Below are 19,042 nucleotides of genomic sequence, written 5' to 3'. Positions count from 1 at the left end.
GCATATATTTATACATGTTTTGCATAGAGATGCTTGCAATTCAAGGTGGGTTAGAGCTGAGAAGAGAATGAGAGAGAAATGAGGCCACTCTCCAATGACTTATTGTACATTGTTGTCCTGATATTGAGACAATTGGAGAGAATGTGAACTTTGGTTGAATTATCCATTTTATAAATAGCACTATCAGTTGTACCAATTTTTTTCCTGGACTTACATGTAATATGTATCATGATTAAAACTGAAATAACAGAGAACACTTGAAGGAATTATTTTGCTTTCCAATTTATAAGTATCCAATGCTTACATGGTAGTTAAAATAGCAGATGACAAAGTCTCCTATTAAAGAAGGTTACTTTCTCATGTGTTCAGGAATCCTGGAGTTAGGATTAAGAAATCTTTAAGACAGAGACATAGAGGGAGAGAGACAGAGAGAGAGATGAATGGGGGGTGGGGTGGAGAGGGAGAGAATATGCATGCAAAGTATTGGGTCCTAGAATCCTAATAGTGGTGCAGAAAACAATCCAGTTGAACATATAAGTCAAGCAACTTCTGCATGCTCCACATCTGAGGCCTAATAGTAGGAGACAGTCAGAACATTTTCAAAGAAAGGCACTGGGAAGCAACTCTGGCAGGGTCAGAGTATAGTGAGCAGCTCTCTGTCTCTGAAATTCAACATAGCGTCAAGTGTGAAGCATGTGAACTGGGGAAAATGAAATGTCTTCCATTTGAATATCTGTAGAGAAAGAGTTCTGAGTCTAAAATGATTTCTGCCTTTTTTAGAAGGAAAAAAGTGGCATGGCTTAACGGCATGCAATTTAGAATTATTTGTTAAAGTGCAAATTCTAATATCTGCCTATTTCACAATTTTATCTTAAGCAAACATTTCTTTTACATTCTTTGGATTCCATTTTATGCCATGAGGCCAATCAACTGCATTGAATAATGTGCCTCTGACATCCTAGGAAAAAAATACTGAAAGCATTAAAGGGTAGAGAATTTTCTTTAAAGCAGTGAAAGTAGACCATGAATTCCTTTTAATAGAAGTGTCTATAAAGAGAAAACCTATTTAGCCTAGTTAGCAAATTAACTAGAATTTCTAAAATATTGTAATTGTAGTATATTTGCCATTAGGTTAGAAAAATCCTTTTGTTGAAGCATAACATAAATAGGAAAGTTTAAAATCACCAATTTACAGTTCAATAAGTTATCATCAGGTGTACACACCAGGGTAAACAAACATGCAGGTAAAGAATAAACATTATTAGTACCTCAGATGCTCCTTGATGGTCTTCATCACTATCCCCTCTCATCTCCCCAAAGATAGTCCTTTTTGACTTCTAGAACTCTAGATTAGTTTTGCCTTTTGAATTTTATATTAATAAAAAAAAGTGTATATATTTTTGCTCCAGATTTTTTTCTCCTTACTTCTGTGAGATTCATCCATGTTATTGCTTATAAGCTGCACTGTTTTCATTTTATTATTTATCTATGATATTAATGTGTGTATATATACATACATATATTTGCATGTATAGTTCACTGTGTGAGTGAACCACAGTTTATCTTTCTTCTTGCAATGAACATTTGGATTATTTTCAGTTTGGGACTATTTCTAAAAAGGTTGCTGTGCATATTATCTACATATTTTTGAGCACATATGCATGCTTTCCTCTTGGATGTATATTAATAGTGGAAATGCTAGGTCATAAGGTGTGGGTATGTTCAAATAGAGTAGATACTGTTAATTGTTTTCCAAATCAATTGAACCAATTTATATTTCTACTAGTAGTGTATGAGAGTTTCTGTTATTTGTTGTCAATTTGGTGGAAGTGCAGTGATATTTCTTTGAGGTATTAATTTGTACTTCCATGTTTTAAAAAAATATTTTATTCATTTATTTGAAAGAGAGTGAAAAGCATGAGCAGGGAGAGGGGCAGAAGAAGCGAGAGAGGGAGAAGCAGATTCCCTTCTGTGCTCCGAGTCCAATGTGGGGCTCAAATCAGAACCTTGAGATTATGACCTGAGCCAAAGCTCGTCGTTTAACTGAATGAGCCACCGAGGTACCCTTAAATTGTTTTTCTCTGAACACCATTGAGTTGTGTATATCCTCACATTTTTAATCTTAGTCTAAAGCAGATTTAATTTATGCATCAAAATTACATATAGTTAATAAATTGTAGGGAAGTATTTAACTTTACCCTTTAGCACTCTAGGCAAGGAATAACTGTTCCTTGCTACACTGTGACATAGTGCAATCATCAACCATCAGAATGTTAGCCCAATTTTTTTCTATTTTCTAGGGTCTTCTCAGTGATGTGGTTATAAAAACAAACTCCCAAAAAATAATAATAAATAAATAAAAATTAAAAAATAAAAAAAATTCCAAAATTTTGGATTAAAGATTACATTTTAATTAAGGATCACAAAGTTAGTTGAGAAATATGCTGTTTTAGTGTCACCTGGATGGCTCTGTTGGTTAAGTGTTGACTCTTGATTTTAGCTCAAGTTATGATCTCAGGGTCATGAAATTGAGCTCTGCATTGGTCATGGAACCTACTTACAATTCTCTCCCTCTCTCTCCCCTGCTCCTCCCACCCCTGCTCACATGTGCCCTCTCTGTCTTTCAAAAAAAAAAAAAAGGAAAAAGGAAGGAAGGAAGGAAGGAAGGAAGGAAGGAAGGAAGGGAGGAAGGAAGGAAGGTAGGAAGAAAGGAAGGAAGAAGCTATTTTACTTAAATCCAATCCTTTTAGAACTATTGAACAACGTAGTCCTTTACTCATCGGTGAAATTTGTTTAATAAGAACACCATTTCTTATGTTCCCCAGTTCCCAAGTTCTAGTTCCTCAGCCAGTCCCGTGGGAATCACCTGGGTCCCATTTCAGATTAATGAATTTAGAATCTAGGCATGAGTGGGCAGTGGTAACAAGAATGAGTACTGGAATTTACATTTGGAAATAAATCACTTATATGATTTTGATGAATTATCCACTATGGATAAGGACATCACATGAAGATCTTAGAAGGATACATAAGCCAATTTCTCTGTCCCATCGGACAACCAGGATGAAAGGATGACATTTAAAGCAATTGGAGGGGGCGAAATGAAAAGAGCTCTTTGTCAGTAAGAGGTACTGAACAACCTAAACTAATGAGAGCTATTCTTTAGAGATTTCTGCACTGAATAGGGGCAAGAAGATCATATAAGTTGCTGATCATACATTCTTCATAAATACAAACAGAATTCGTAATGTGTACACTATAGCCACCAAGCCTGGAACAAACAGACACCATCATGGATAGATACTAACACTGACTTGGTTTTTAGATCTTCAAGTCTCTCACCTTCTGAAAGTGCTACTTTTCTTAAATATAGCCAAAACCATGTTAATTGACTGAAGCATTGAATCACAATGAGGGTACTTGGCATAATGCAAGAGCAAGCATAAGAATGCTTGAAATAAATTACCATAAATATGAAGCAAAGCTGTCAATAAATTTAATTTCTGTCTGATTTAATAAAGGGCTAGATAAATATACAAACATGAGGATTATAAATTATGTTTTAATTTTCCTCACCCACTATAACTGTCTTACGGCAGGTTAAAGTTTATAAATTGAGATTTTTATCTCAGCTAATCTCATTTAGCATTGCTTCACAATTACTTAGCTAAACGGAAATTGCAGCTTCTAAACACAAAGTCTGAGATTGATCCAACCAGTTCTTTTGCTTGAGATTATTGTATTATGAATTTCAATATTCTGAATGTGTTAAAGTATATGTTCATATATAAACATACATATACACTTGTCTGTTCTTCAAAAGACTGAGTCAGAATGTCTAATTACAAAGATAGTGTGGCTATTGTATTATTACATGATCTTTATTTTTTTCATTCCCACTCAAGAGGGATAGAAATATTTGAAGATGTCTCCTCAAGTAGTTGAGAAAACTATCTATAATGTACAGTAAGAAACATCTTTCCAGGGACACCTCGGTGGCTTAGTTGGTTAAGCATCTGCCTACAGCTCAGGTCATGATCCCAGAGTCCTGAGATGGATCCCTAATTTGGGCTCCTTGCTCCATGGGGAGCCTGCTTCTCCCTCTGCCACTCCCCCTGCTTGTGTTCTCTCTCTCTGTCAAGTAAATAAATAAAATCTTTAGAAAAGAAACATCTTTCCAAATAAAAGGCTCACACCACATAGAGTTTTTCCCTCCATGAGGAGGGAAGTTTGGCTGGGAAGTTAGGCTCTCAGCTAGGAGGGGAACCACAAATAGTCTAGACTTCTGTTCACTTCCCACCTATGATGGATCAGTTTCCCAGTTCACTTTTCTCTTGGTATTCCATGAGAGACACATCTCCTTGTTTGCTCACTTGTCCGGGTGTTCAGAAATAGTGGCCCTGTTCTGCTGTGTGTAGAGGGAAGCTTCTTTGCACCACAATGAGCTGATGCAGAGGTAGGATTCCCCCACTTACCACATACTACCCTGTTCTCCAGATGAAAAAGGTGCAAGGAGAAGAAACAATAAATGACCTCCAAAGACATCTTGAGTATTTCTGTGCATTTCAGAATAGTAGTAATATTGTCTATTAGAAGGAAACTAAGGAACCTGGTTAATTTAAACTTTGAAATTCAGAATCGCAACTAGCATCCTATCAATATAACTTACCTTTCTGTTTCTTTTTTTTTTTTTTTTTTAAGCAGATGAAATGATGCCTGACTGGCAAAAAAGAGGAATCAATAGCACTATTAAAGAATTCTAGTTACACGTTATCACAAACTGATTTTGTAAATTAATCTACTCATTGATTGGCTGTTTTTATATGTAGGTGTTTTAATCAATTTACTTATTTTTATATGTGTTTAATGATTGACCATTTTTAAATGTTAAGTGAAATGGTTACATTTATTGTGACAAAAGAAGAGCATCTTGTATTATAATGTATTTTTGTCTGTTGTGCGTTCTTCCTAGATGTGTGTCATCACTACTGTGTGAATTCTGAATCCTGTACCATTGGAGATGACGGAAGTGTTGAATGTGTCTGTCCAACACGCTATGAAGGTCCAAAATGTGAGGTTGACAAATGTATAAGGTGCCATGGGGGGCACTGCATTGTAAATAAAGACAGTGAAGATATATTTTGCAAGTAAGTGGACATACAGCTTAATTTATTAAAGCATTTGAAGCCAAAAGGTTTAGCAGTTAAGCAATAAATGTGAAAGTCATGTAAATTTTTTTTTATCCTAGAATTCTATAGAGTGACCATTGCATCTTTGTTTTGTCTTATTTTGGTTTGATTACAGATCAAATTCAGTTCATTTCAAGTAAATTAACTTATTCAACTCCTACTATGTACTACTGGAGAACATGAAAATTCATCACATAATCATGTAATTATATGATCAGATCATTCGCTGTATAGACTATTCCTAATAATAAGCAAGAAATAGTGAAATGTAACATACCTTCAAAAAGCTATATGCAATAGCCCTAAATTAGAATAGCTCAGGCTTTTAAATGTCTCATTATTATCATTGATGATGAGTGTTTATTTTTCTGTTACAAAATGAGCCTGTGGGGGAGAAGCAAAAGACCTGTCTACTGGAATACATTTTGATCTTCCAGGTTTTATCTGACTTTAAGTATTATGGTCCAAAATAAGTAGATGGAATAATGTTCCCTAGGAGGCAACTACAATATAAACGTCGAAGTTAGACTTTGGTTACGTTGCCTTTTGCCCTTTGACTTCAAGATCAAGTGAATGGAAAACAGCATCGCAGCTACAGGGTAATGCCATTCGGATTCCTGTCGCGAAACAAGTTGATGCCACTGAGGTTAGAGTTCAGTCCTTACTCTGAACTTCTTTTAAAAACCTTTTAAAAGAAGGGCTAATGAAGCACTGGACTCCATCACTTGTCTTGCTTAGGAGTATAATAAATGAGAATATGAGATAGAGAAGCATGCTGTAAAGTGTTCATGCCATGGCTTCCACTGAGACAGCTCTGTGAGGATGCCAGCCCTGAATTATGTTGCTCTGCCAAACAAGGCCCAATAAAATTTTATTACAGACAGCATCAACATTTTTTATTTTTTATTTACTCTCATTTTAGAATTTACTCTAAATATGATTTGTATTATCATTATGAATGACATTTACTCAAACCCTCAAATTGGGTCATTTGAAAGTACATTATTTTTTAAGTAAAGTAATTGAAAATATGACTAATTATAAATATGTGCCTTTGATAAGTATATAAAAGCAAATGCATTTTCATGTAAACTACCAAAATCATATTTGCTCATTAAGCTCGTCACTTCTTTGTGATGAAACTTTAGCAAGACAGAACTTTGTTTCCATTAGTGAACGAACATACATTTTTCTCTACGTCCAATACACCATATCAGAAATGCACTGTAGTCTCTTGCTTGCAACTCCATTCCATTCATACAGGAAATACTAGACTATCATCTAAGACAGGCTAAAAACTGCAATTGCCTTCCCAGTTTTCCTTAGGAAAGCTCATGTAGAGACAGACACCCTATTTCCATTACAAGGGGAAGTTCCATATGAAGAAGAGTGAGACTCTGGGCTTTCAGTACTGCCTGCTTACAGAGAAAATTAGCTTCATCCAGAAACACCAGAACCTCATAATCTGAGCATGCCACGAAGATCCAACACTGTGATTTTGGACTCTTAAAGGATCCTTTTGGGAAAGAATATGTCAGATGGATAAATAAGAACAGTTGTTAGCAAAATGAGTAGATAGAGGAAGTTTAAAAATAGACGTATAATACTTGATCAAATAGGCTAGATACATAAAAGTGTGATAATACAAACAAGACTCTGCGTATTCTGAAACAAATGAAGACAAACTTGTCTTCATTTCTATGATATTTTTCATCTTAGCATTAAATGACATTTACACTATGTTAGAATTTCTGTCTCATAGGTAAATAACTTACACTAAAACAAAAAACACAACTGAATTACAGTAAATCTTTACTTAAATATGAAAATTCAAGCCTCCACTATACTTGTGATTACAAATAGTCAGGTGTGTTTCTAATGCACAGTCTATGAGCTGTCAACTAGAATAGATACTCTGTCAAGTATAATAAATATAATCTTTAAAAATGGAGCTAATTGTATATTTTTCTCCTTTGTGGAAATCCAAGTAAGTATTGATGAAGAAAGACTTGATCATAATTTTGAATAGCCTAAATAATACCTTTTCAATTCTTTGTGTGTAATGGACAACTGGTAATTAACTTTTGGAAAGAGATATATCACAAACTGTGTGTGTGTGTGTGTGTGTGTGTGTGTGACATGCCTCCAAGAAATGAAATTATGAATAAAACTTGCATTAAAACATGGGCTGAACTCTTTGAAGCATTATAATGATTTGAGTAATTTGTATTTCACATTTGAAATATATACAAATGTCTGTCTTCAATTTAGGATGCAAATAAAACTATTAGAAGGAGAAAGAGACAATATCTTTTATAACTCCTGAAAGCAGGAGATAAAAGCAATGAATACTTAGAATTTTTTCTTTCTGTTAAAAGCTGGTATTTGGTGTATAGTTATCTTTTTTGTAGGAAATCCTTTAATATAAAATGAGCTATGTTTTCTCTCTGGCGTTGTCCTTTTCATAGAACAAGAAACTGTAACTTTCTGCTCTTTGATTTTTAAGGAGGCTGAGATGGGGGACAAGGAAATACAGATCCATTTAACATATCAGACACCAATACCATTAAATGTATACTTGTCTCACTTTGTATCCATATTCAATGCCTCTAGATTTAAGGTATTCTTTGCTAAATCTTAGGAACTTTTAACTACTGCTTCCTTCTTCATGTTTGGCTCTACATTCACATATCTCCATTTTAGAGTGTGTACATAGTTGACTCATTGCTTCTGTTCATCTTGAAAAGAAATGTGATTTTTAAAATCTAGGCTCTTAAAAAATACCTTTAAATTAAACATCTGGAAAAAAGATAAGCCATTTTGTGTTTTTTTTCAGCAGCCTCACCACCTACATGAGGTGAAATAAACATTCACGGAATGAATTAATTAGGATCGCTAACTGATCATTTTAGGCATCTAACCGATCATTGGGAATTACCCTGTGATGGATGTAACGCAATAGATGTCCATCACGGAGAGGATCAAAGTGATCAGTGATATTGCAACCTGATTTACATGTCAAGCTTATATCCAGATTTATGGTGACACCACTGATTGCTTCATGACACCTAGTGCAACATGATCTCATAATCAGAATAGTGGCATGATCTGTTGTAATTCTGCTTTGAGCCAAGGCTTATATGATTCTATCACCCTATTTCTCATACAAGAGATCTCTTGCTAATTTAGAATGTGGATGTACTTTTGTCTTTTCCCCCAATAATTTCCAATGTCCAATCTAATATTATTCATTTATACCAAAATATAACATGGCAAGTAAGAAATTTCTGTATTTTCCCATTAATGTCATGCTTGGTTTTTTTTTCCATAGCAATAGCCATAGTGTTTATTCTTATCTCAGACATGTAATGTGCTGTGAATTAAAATAGTTTCCATAATTTTCCCAAGAAAGCCTAACTCATTACCTTGTTGCCATCCTACATATTGTTCCTATAACACAACACTACTGTTTATTTTTTCAATGAAATTACCATGATTTTTGTGTGTGTTAGAATAAAAAAATTGACATTAATTACAATACATAATCAAAGAGAAACAGTGGGATAAAATGACTATCAGATAATCCTATATTTTCTTACAAAACCTGGAATCTGAAACTCCTAACAGTTTTTTTGGACCAGATTTTACAGTTTACGAGAAATAGCTGAAGCATTTGCTTCCAGAATATTTGATCATGTGATTTATAATTCACACCAATGTCACCAAACCCTAGTTATATGAAAAGGGAATAAATGAATGCTAACGTCTCCCTGTAGTGTAAGTGATTGACATTAGAGCATATTTTTTCACACATATATATAGCTATATTAAAATTTTATATTAAGCAAATGGGTTGAAAATTTGAAAATTACTAAAAGAAAACATTTGTCTTTCATCATTTTGTTAAAAAAAAAAAAAAAAAAAACAACTTTGCCTCCAGGAAGTCTGTCTTTCTGAAAACTTACTTTTAGCCAGGCCTCCATTACTCCTCTATGATGAATATTCTCATCTGCAGAGAGTTTATGTCAGCTTTCAACAATAATGATGCCAGTAACAATGAGATTTCTTTTTTCTTTGTTGCTGCAGCTGCACTAATGGAAAGATTGCCTCTAGCTGTCAGTTATGTGATGGCTACTGTTACAATGGTGGCACATGCCAGCTGGACCCTGAGACAAATGTACCTGTGTGTCTGTGAGTATTGTATAATGTTGTGGGCACTTTGTGGAATGACTTTGTATGTACATGGAATCCCTCCTCTATTGTTCTCCATTTTATTTGGTGGTGGAGGGAGTGATCCATTTTAAGTGAATGTTTCATGGACATCTCTGATCAAGTATTGTCCCTCAGTGGCTCGTGTGCTGCAAAATCTCCTCCTTTATCAATTTGCGAGTGATTTCATAAGGAAGAGCTCATTCAATTATTAGCATCATACACATTAAAGACATTCACAGATCTTTGAAGTTGGAAATGCCAGGGAAAATTATTCTAATTTCATTGACCTTATTCAGATATGGGAAACCCAGGCATAATCATATTTGTGAACACTTGGTACTTACATCCATTCTTTTCAAAAGAACTTGAGGTATCTTTTCAAATGTATAATGCTATTTGATGTGTGTATCAGGTTTAGAGTGTTATATTATGTAAGCCTATTAAGCCCCTGTCTCCTTTGGAATTCATGAAGTTGAATCTGGGTTTTTAAACATTTGGAAAGTATTGGAGATTCTCTGCTTGTGAGAAAATCTATAATTTAATATTCTTCCCTCTGTCCATAATGGACAACTGGAAATAAAACCATTCCACTTACGTGGTTTCTATTTTGAGTTTTCTTTGATCACCGCTGCACTAGAAGGATGACGTCTACCTCTGATCCACATCCACGTTCTGTCCCCACCTTGTCAGAGCAGCATGTGATAAGTGTGAATGAGAGAGAAATGAGCATACTTTACAAAGTTTTATTCATATGTTACTATCTCTGTATGAAATAAATTTGAAACATATTTAGAAAAAAAAAGTCAGACGCTTTATTTAGCTGTATTTTACTGAAATTCTGCAGATGCTCTGTGGGGTTTAAAAGTCAGCGCTGTGACCAGAAAGAGAACCCTTGTGATCACTACTGTCAGAATGAGGGGATTTGCACTTTAACTGCGTTTAATGAGCCGAGATGCAAGTAGGTTTAACCTTCCACTTTACCACTGCGCTTCGTGTGACATCATTTCAGGCCACAGTTCATTGGTTTAAATCATGAACATCCACATGCATTTCACAGTGTATACTTAATCTCGGGGCTCATCTGTGTCACACACACTTAACCTTTGCTTCGCTCACCGACAAGTGTATGCACCACAGTCAGCTAGAGAGTCTAGAAATATAACAGAGGGAATGAAAAAGCTCATGGAACTGTCTAATAAAAATACATTTCCTAGAATAGTCGCATTTAATTAGGGAAGTACAGAAGCGGGGTTTTTAGACCCTATTGCTATAGTCTATATTATATTTGGAATAGTGGCTTCTTTTCAGTAACTGACTTTTCATTTCAAGTGCTGATGAAATAATAATACATTCTTTTGTTTCCCAAATGTTCACCGAGAACACTCTTACTTTAACCAGAAAGACTTCTTTATAGAAGAAATAGGTACATGGTAAAAATTTTGTTTCCTAATAGTTTAAATCTTTCTCTCCTAATTCAACTAATTTGTCCATCCATGTCAAATAAACTTATTTGCTCTGAGAAATTTCAGGGACCACCTTTGGGGTAACTATCAATGTTTATCATGATGGAAGTTATTTCTGCATTTTGCTTTTGAGCTTTAGAGATGGATCATATGTGACATCCCCCTTTATATCCCATGTCATAAACAGAGACCATGACTGGCGCCTCATACTAACCCCATGATGGTGTCACAGTATACTTAGTAATGGTCTTGAAGCACAATTGTATTGAAATTCAGATGTTTCATTATCAAAACTCTACAGTTTTGTTCACAAACGAACTATTTTTTTTATTTAAAAATGTCATTCTTTAGATAATTGTCCAAAAAAATATGAGAAGTGATTAAACTAATTAAACAGGGAAAAATTGGTATTCCTTCTTTTTTTCTAGAAGATATTTGAATATGTCAAACCAATATTCCTACATAAACTACATCCAAAAATAACACTTTAAGTATTAGTCTACAAAGTGTATGTAAACTGATCTTTTAAGGCATTGACTTTTCAGTTCATACTCAGGTTTGCACCTGTGTAAGTGAAGACAGAGGAGACTCTTCAGTTCTACCTCAACATGGCTCCACCCTAAATTTCTTCAGCCATTCAGCAAATATTTATTGACTCTGAGAGTATGCTAAATCCTAGACAAGTGAAGATGAATGGAATTTAACCCCCAGCATCAAGGAGCTCATTAATTAATGGGGTGAAAATTCATACACAACTAATTAACTTATAATAATATAAGTGTGAACACAGGTAAAAAAGAGAGGGCAGTGAAGTCTTAGCAGGGCAAGTGATTTGTTCAGAATGGGAAATGGAAGCTTAACAGAAAAGGCAATCTTTTGTGGTTTATGTAGTTCATGATACTAAGTGAGGTTGGGAAGACCATTCTGCAAAGAAAGAATAGCATAAGCGAAGACATGGATGTGAAACTTAATGGCTTATTTGGGGAACTGTGAGTGGTTGTGTATAGCTAGAATGAAGGGTGACTGTAGTTGGGAGGGGGAGGGGCACAAAGACACAAAACTGAAAAGATAAATTAGAATCTTATTTATGCCAAAGTTAGGGGATTGCATAGGATCCTGAAATGAATGATCAGCCAAAGAGATTTGAGGCAGAGGCTTGAGATGAAGGAGTTGGCTTTTGAAGGTGATGCTCATTGATGTGTGTGGGAGAGCCTTGAGACCAGCTGCAAGGGCCCTACCTGATAAGGTTTGGCATGACTTCATGAGAAAAGTGATGGGCACGTGAACCTGGGCAGTGCAATTGGAGGAAAGAAGAGCAAGGGCAAGAGATTAGTGGATATTTCAGAGTTATTAAGTCCAGAGTGATTGTTAGCCAAACATTGATCTAGGTACCCATGTTACTTCATTTTCAGGACACCGGTAATGCCTATTCTGGGGCCCAGTCTTCATTAATCTTGTCCCTCTTCATTATGTCCAGGCAAAGTACACATAACATTTCAGACCCACCCTCTTCCTTCCTTCCCATAAATAGGTGTAGGACTATGCCTGCCCACAGAATGCCCCTGTATCCCCAGAATCCATTTTTCATAGGCATAGCAGCCCACAAAAATGTTCTCCACTTTTGACTCTTACCAAGTATCATCAGAGGCACCTGGCCTTATAAGATGATAATCAGCCTGTTTTTTAAACTCAGCGAGGAAAAATACATTAATTGGAAAGATTTAGAAGAAAATTATTTTACTTTTGCATATGTTAGTCTCTATGTGCATTTGGTTTTATGGGAATTTTGTCCATGCCTTTGTTTTTTACAACCTAAAATGTATTCTGATGGTAGCAGTAATTCTTACTGAATCCCTCAAATATCTTAAGCTATAAAAAGAAGCATAGAGGAGAGAATGACATTCTGCTGTCATTCATTCATTCATTCATTCATTCATTTGCCAAATGTTTATTGATAACCTATAATGAAAGAGACCCTATGTAAATTCGGAAAGATAATTAATAAGAGCTAAAGCTGACTTAGCAAATACTTTCTGTCAAGCACTATGTTAGGCACTTTATATATTTTATGTAAAGTTAGAATATTATACTGTTATTATTATCATCATCATCATCATCATGTAATTGTTATCCTCATTTCACAGACTATAACACTGAGGTTACATACTAAGAACGAATGGGACTCAAACAACATTTCTTTGATTCTGAAGTTCATGCCCCGGTTATAACTCTTACACTGTACTACTCTCCTTATGCTATACTAATTCCAACATGGTTTTTACTTTTGAAGAACTTAAAATTTATTTTAGTAGATGAATGGGTTTAAAAAACTTAAAATTCCATTTGGCAATTGTTATAATAGTGAAGTGGGTGATGTGAATTAAGGAGGGCACTTGTCATGAGCACTGGGCATTCTGTGTAAGTAATGAATCACTGAATTCTAGACCTAAAGCTAATATTACACTATACCTTAACTAACTGGAATTTAAATAAACATTTGAGACAAACTTAAGAAACAAAAAAAGAAATAAGACCAAAGTGTTGTGGGAAAACATCTCAATAGAGATCAATTAATGATGATTAGTTGGAGAGAGGAAAACTTCATAGATGAAGTGATAGTTTCACAGTAAAAAAAAAAAAGTATAGTATTTGTACAGATGGGGAATGACTAAAAATCTTTTTTTAAGGAGATAGAGAATATATTTGAAAGTAAGGTGATGATTGCTGAGAACAGAATTTAGCCTATGTGGCAAAATAGGAAGAGAGAAGACTAGAGGGAGATATTGGGGCCTCTTGATGAGGTGCATTTTATGCCATGACATGAGAGTGGGTTTGTAGAAAGAGGAATAGAGGATTAAGGATGGAATCTAGAAAAGACTACTGTTTGATACTATATTATAAAGGAATCAACAAAAGTAAATGAGAAAAATAGAAATTGGAGGAAACTTGTCAAAGTAGATTATTTCAATTCAAAGGAGTAGAGAGTATGAAAGAATATGAAAGAAAGAAAGAAAGAAAGAAAGAAAGAAAGAAAGAAAGAAAGAAAGAAAGAAAGAAAGAAAGAAAGAAAGAAAGAAAGAAAGAAAGAAAGAAAGAAAGAAAAGAAAAAGTCCAGACAGTTTAAGGAGGATACGAAATTATAAATGGTTTATTGGATTTTGCCATTGGATGGCCATTAAGGGAGATGTTTTGAAAATTCTATATGACAGCAGAATATTAAGCCCTTGGGATATCTTCCTAATAGTCAATTATCCTTATGAGGGGAGCTTTTTGGAAATACAGATTTCAGCCTCAGATATCAATTGGTAGTGGACACGTATTTTTAATGAAAAGCTAGTGTGTACTATTTCATCTAAAAGCCTTACAGGAAAAAAAAAAAAAAAAAAAAGCCTTACAGGAAACAAAAAAATGCTTTAAAAGATAAGATATGGGGATCCCTGGGTGGCGCAGCAGTTTGGCGCCTGCCTTTGGCCCAGGGCGCGATCCTGGAGACCCGGGATCGAATCCCACGTCGGGCTCCCGGTGCATGGAGCCTGCTTCTCCCTCCGCCTGTGTCTCTGCGTCTCTCTCTCTCTCTGTGACTATCATAAATAAATAAATAAAAAATTAAAAAAAAATTTAAAAGATAAGATATAGTGCTTGCTTAAGTTTTGTTGGTAGTACATTTTTTTTTTTTCATAGACTGGAAAACTATTTGAATGTGCAGGACTTAATACACATTTGGAAAGTCTATAAAGCATTCAGATCTATGAAGGTGACAGATTTTTTTCCACATAGAAATTTTATTACTGTAGCCTTCAAGTTAAGAAATAGATTTGTTCTTTGAAAGCCTTCACTTTTGTCTCTTGATGGACATTTTCACTTATTACTACATATGGAGGAAAAAGGAAACTCCACAGAAAATCCTAGAGAAAAATAAAACATAGGATTTTCTATGCTTATTTTGAGAGAGTTTTGATATTTTTAAAGTAAGTGATATTGCTTAGGTTAAAACCAAATTTAAAAGAATCTAATGTGTGCTATCTTGACAATATTTTGGCTGTTATATGTTTTTTGTTGTGAGGTTTAAAAATCAATACTGTGAAGAACTATTCAACTCAGTATCAAGTTAACTGTGTATTCCTACTTCTAAGATAACTTGCAAGGGTCAGACTTTCATTTATATGGGATTTAACTTTCTTTAAAACATTCACAGCATTATCTCCCAGCAATATTTACAGTACATTTCCTCTTCCAATAATAAAATCACGTTTGTAGCTACCCTACTTCTCCTATCACTACTAGCATACTTACACACACACACACACACACACACACACATAGCCTTGTCACATTACCGCAGGACCATTCCACTCTTAGATGTTCTGCTCAAACAGCTCATTGAATTGAAATGCTTCTCCTTTTTTCCATTTACCTCTTATTATCCTAATAGTCTCAACTCAGATACCCTTTGTATGTGGCACAAGGAAAGTGAATAGTAAATCTTAACTGACTCGGGCTTAGCTAAATTTCTCAGAAGAAAAGAATCAAAATTTAATGAGGAAAGTATTTTATAATATGTAATATATATTTGTATATTATATGTTATATATATTTATATATAATAACTACATATATCACATTAGTCAGACATAGAACCACGAGGATGTGTGTGTGTGTGTGTGTGTGCGCGCGCGTAGGGAGAGAATGAGAGAGAAAACCAGGAAAGTCATTGGTGTAATTCAGTCCAAATCCAAAGGTCTGAGAAACAAGGTAGTTGATAGGATAAGTCCCAGTATAAGTCCACTATTGTTTTTGGTTTCTGTTCATTCAGTTTCTTAACACAAATATACACTTGCAGCTTATTAGATACTAAAATGAGATCACATGATAGACATTCTTTTATGTTTACTTTGCAATGCATTCTGAACACCATTCCTGTCAGCATATATAATTAGATGCTTTTATTCTTAAGTGGTTGCCCAGTGTTCCATTGTCTGCATTTTCCCTACTTTATATAATTAACCATGTATCATTCAGTTATTAGGTGTGCGGTTTTATTCTTGTGTTCTTGTGTTAACTTTTTCCCCCCAAAGATACAAACATGTATCTAAATATGTTTGTAATTTCTCATTAGTTTTCTAAGACTAACACCCAGAAATGGAAATATTAGGTCCAAATGTATCGAATATATGAATGACACTAGCTATGATTTTGGGCAAGTGACTAATGTCTTTTTGTGTCACATTTTCCTTATCTGTAAAGTGATAAGTTTGGGCTAACCATTCACTTATAAGTCTATGAGGCATAATATATTTAAATCTGAGTCCCATTTGAAGTTTTGCTTTCAACCTGATTTAAAATTTGGTTGGAGTCACAACCACAGATACAAATTCTCCCCAAACCCCTCTAAAACATCTAAGAAGACACTGAGAAAACAAAATGTCCATTAGCAGCAACACTAAGAATAATAGAAAATCTGTTCATACTATGCAGTAACTGAAGAATTAATCATAAAATTTGTGGTTCATGATTAAATATTTTTATTCAGTATTTCTCTATGGTTTCGTAATTTATTTTTCTGACACTTTAAAATAATATGCCAAGGTTTAGCTAAGTGTATGAGTAGTCTCTTTACACTTAAGCTCAAAAGATAATAGTTCTTTTCACTTATTTCTTATTATAACCCCTAGTCTAGTATATAAGTCTATAAGAACTAGAATCTTAGGTGTCGGTTCCCTTGATTGTTTCATATTTTGCCCTCTTAGAGAGAACAAAAATACTGTCAATCTTCTCTTCCTATAGCCATTCCTCAACAAGTATTTATTGAGCACCTACTATAAGCCAGACAATATCCTAGGCACCAAAGAGTTAATCCGTGAACAAAACACAAAAATATTTGACCTGTGTAGCTTAAAGGCTAATGGTTATCCCTTATTGGAGAATTTGGGTAATATTTACTTTTTAAAAATAGTCTTCTGTATAATATATACTTTTTTAAAAAGAGAAGAAAAAAGGTAGTTTTTAAACTTATTTGTGTCATCTGAAAAAAGAGAACCAAAAAGATCTAACTCTGATAGTGCATGGCTTCTGAAATCCTATCAATTCAGGCACTGACTGTTTTGAAAATGGCAGAGCTCCAAGACATTTCTTATAATATATATTATTGCTTCTTGCCCATGGCAAGAACCATTCTCCATTTGGTCAAAAACAAGATAGTGATGTTAGTTTTTATGTTTTACTTCTTCATTTCAAACAAAAGCTAAAAATAACGTACTATGAGCATTTCCCCCCAATCTATTACCTTTTCTTTTTTTTTTTCCCCCTTTTTGGTTTAGTTAGATTTTTATGGGTATCTGGTTTTTTTGTTCATATTTTTTAGGAAAAAATGGTTTCCAAAGAAATTATCTCCTTTCTTTGATCATTCGTGAGAGTATGTGTGTGTGCTTCCATTTTTCATACTCCACTATGATATTCCATATTTTATGGCTAGAATTGACCTCTCATCTGTGTGTGGCCTTTGGACATGGAACATATTTCTATGAAATTGGCTTGGGAATGTTGCCTGTTGTACACTCTATGGCTTCTTTAAATTTATATGTCTGTTTCTCTCTGGAAGATTGTAAATTCCTTCAAGTAAGAAGTTGTGTCTGATTTATCTATTTTGCCCTAATAGCTAGCATATGTTCTGCACATAGTATGTTCTTAGCTAATGTTGCTAAAAAATAATTTCTTGGTGCCTATATTGTATTGTGAGATCTGACAGCCTATGATATGATCATCTTTCTGTCATCATTATAATACCACATCCTACTTTGTTATTAAGTTTTCAAAACTACAAGAGTCAGGAAAAAAACAGAAAAGTGATTGATCTTATCATGATTTGTTATTCTCTTTCTCACCTTTATGATACCATCTAACGCTACCCTGAGGTGTTTCCTGAGTGTTCTGGAATCCAGGTTAAATAGCTCTCTGTAAAGATCTAAGTAGGTTTAATTCAACATCTTAACTTATTAGAAGAACATAATTTTATTTGTTTTTGTTGTCTCTTCTCCTTGCTTTTTGTTTGTTTATTGTTTTTGGTCTGGGAATCTCTATCAAAAATAGACAGGGAAGAAGGGGAAAGTAAGATATAGCCCCTGCCCTTGAGGGCCTGTGAGTCTATTTGAAGAAAAAGATGAGGGAAGAAGGAACATGCCAGGGGCTCTGGGGATTTGAGTAATGTAAATAAATAATGCTTATAAAGGAGGATTGGACAATGATATTAGACAGTGAAATAATTCTGAGGAATATAGAATGCTTAGCGAGAAATTTGAAATTCATTCCATAAGCAATAGAGGAACACTGATAATGTTTGAAATATGGAATATCACAGCCATCTGAATGTTTTAGATAGATTTTGATGACATGGTGCTATGCTGGAACAAGAAGCTATGGGTTTGCAAAAAAAAAAAAAAAGAAGAGAGAGAGAGAGAGAGAGATTTAAAAATTAATCCCAATTTGCAATGAAAAGGACAAAGATATTTTTCAATTAAAAAAATGACTTTAAAAAAATGACTTTTTAAAAGTGTTTTGTGGTAAACAAGGCATACAAGAGCCGAGTGATAGAGGATATTATATCTCAGGATTGCAGTTTGTTTTGGTTGTTTAGTTTTAATCCTCTGGCTCTTTTGTCATCTTAATATGGAAATGCTAATAGCATGTACTTTCTAAAATTGTTTTAGAAACAATTTTAGAAACAATAGGATTAAGAAATATAATATATGTAAAGAACATAGAGTATTGTTCTTCAACATAAACATTAAAAAAATTAAAAAGGAAAATCTTAAAGCCATTGTAATACACCAGACATACATGATCAGAACCTGGTATAATCTGGGCTTCTAGGAGTCTGAAGGTGAAAAATAAAGTGCAGCTTTTTTTTTAAAGTGCTTCTTATTGAAAATAAGGTGCTATGTGGCATAAATAAAATGCAAGCAGTGCACGGATAGTAACTGGGAGGGGACCTATAGTAAGTAAAGCCCAGCTCAAGTCCTATTGAGAAAGAAAGGACAATGGGTCTGCCCTCAATTTCCTTAGAAAACACACAGGAGAATTAGTTTTATAATCATTTTCGAAGTAGAATTTTTAAATGCAGAAAGATGCAAAACAAATATATAAATACCAAAGGGACATTCATTAAGAGAGAAATCTGCATTA

The 19,042-nt window shown here is 34.3% G+C and overlaps 1 protein-coding gene across 1 annotated transcript in view; it reads left to right on the top strand.

Annotated features, from left to right (window-relative positions):
• LOC112912588 (low-density lipoprotein receptor-related protein 1B-like) overlaps positions 1–19,042 on the top strand; it is a 332,717-nt gene that overhangs the window by 287,415 nt on the left and 26,260 nt on the right. The window contains exons 45-47 of the mRNA XM_072745200.1: positions 4,973–5,147; positions 9,276–9,380; positions 10,246–10,359. Coding sequence (XP_072601301.1) covers positions 4,973–5,147; positions 9,276–9,380; positions 10,246–10,359 — 394 coding nt within the window. The remainder of the gene's footprint in view (positions 1–4,972; positions 5,148–9,275; positions 9,381–10,245; positions 10,360–19,042) is intronic.

This window comes from Vulpes vulpes, unplaced genomic scaffold, assembly GCF_048418805.1.
Source record: "Vulpes vulpes isolate BD-2025 unplaced genomic scaffold, VulVul3 Bu000000631, whole genome shotgun sequence".
Lineage (NCBI taxonomy): Eukaryota > Metazoa > Chordata > Mammalia > Carnivora > Canidae > Vulpes > Vulpes vulpes.
This window is presented reverse-complemented; position numbering and strand designations above follow the sequence as displayed.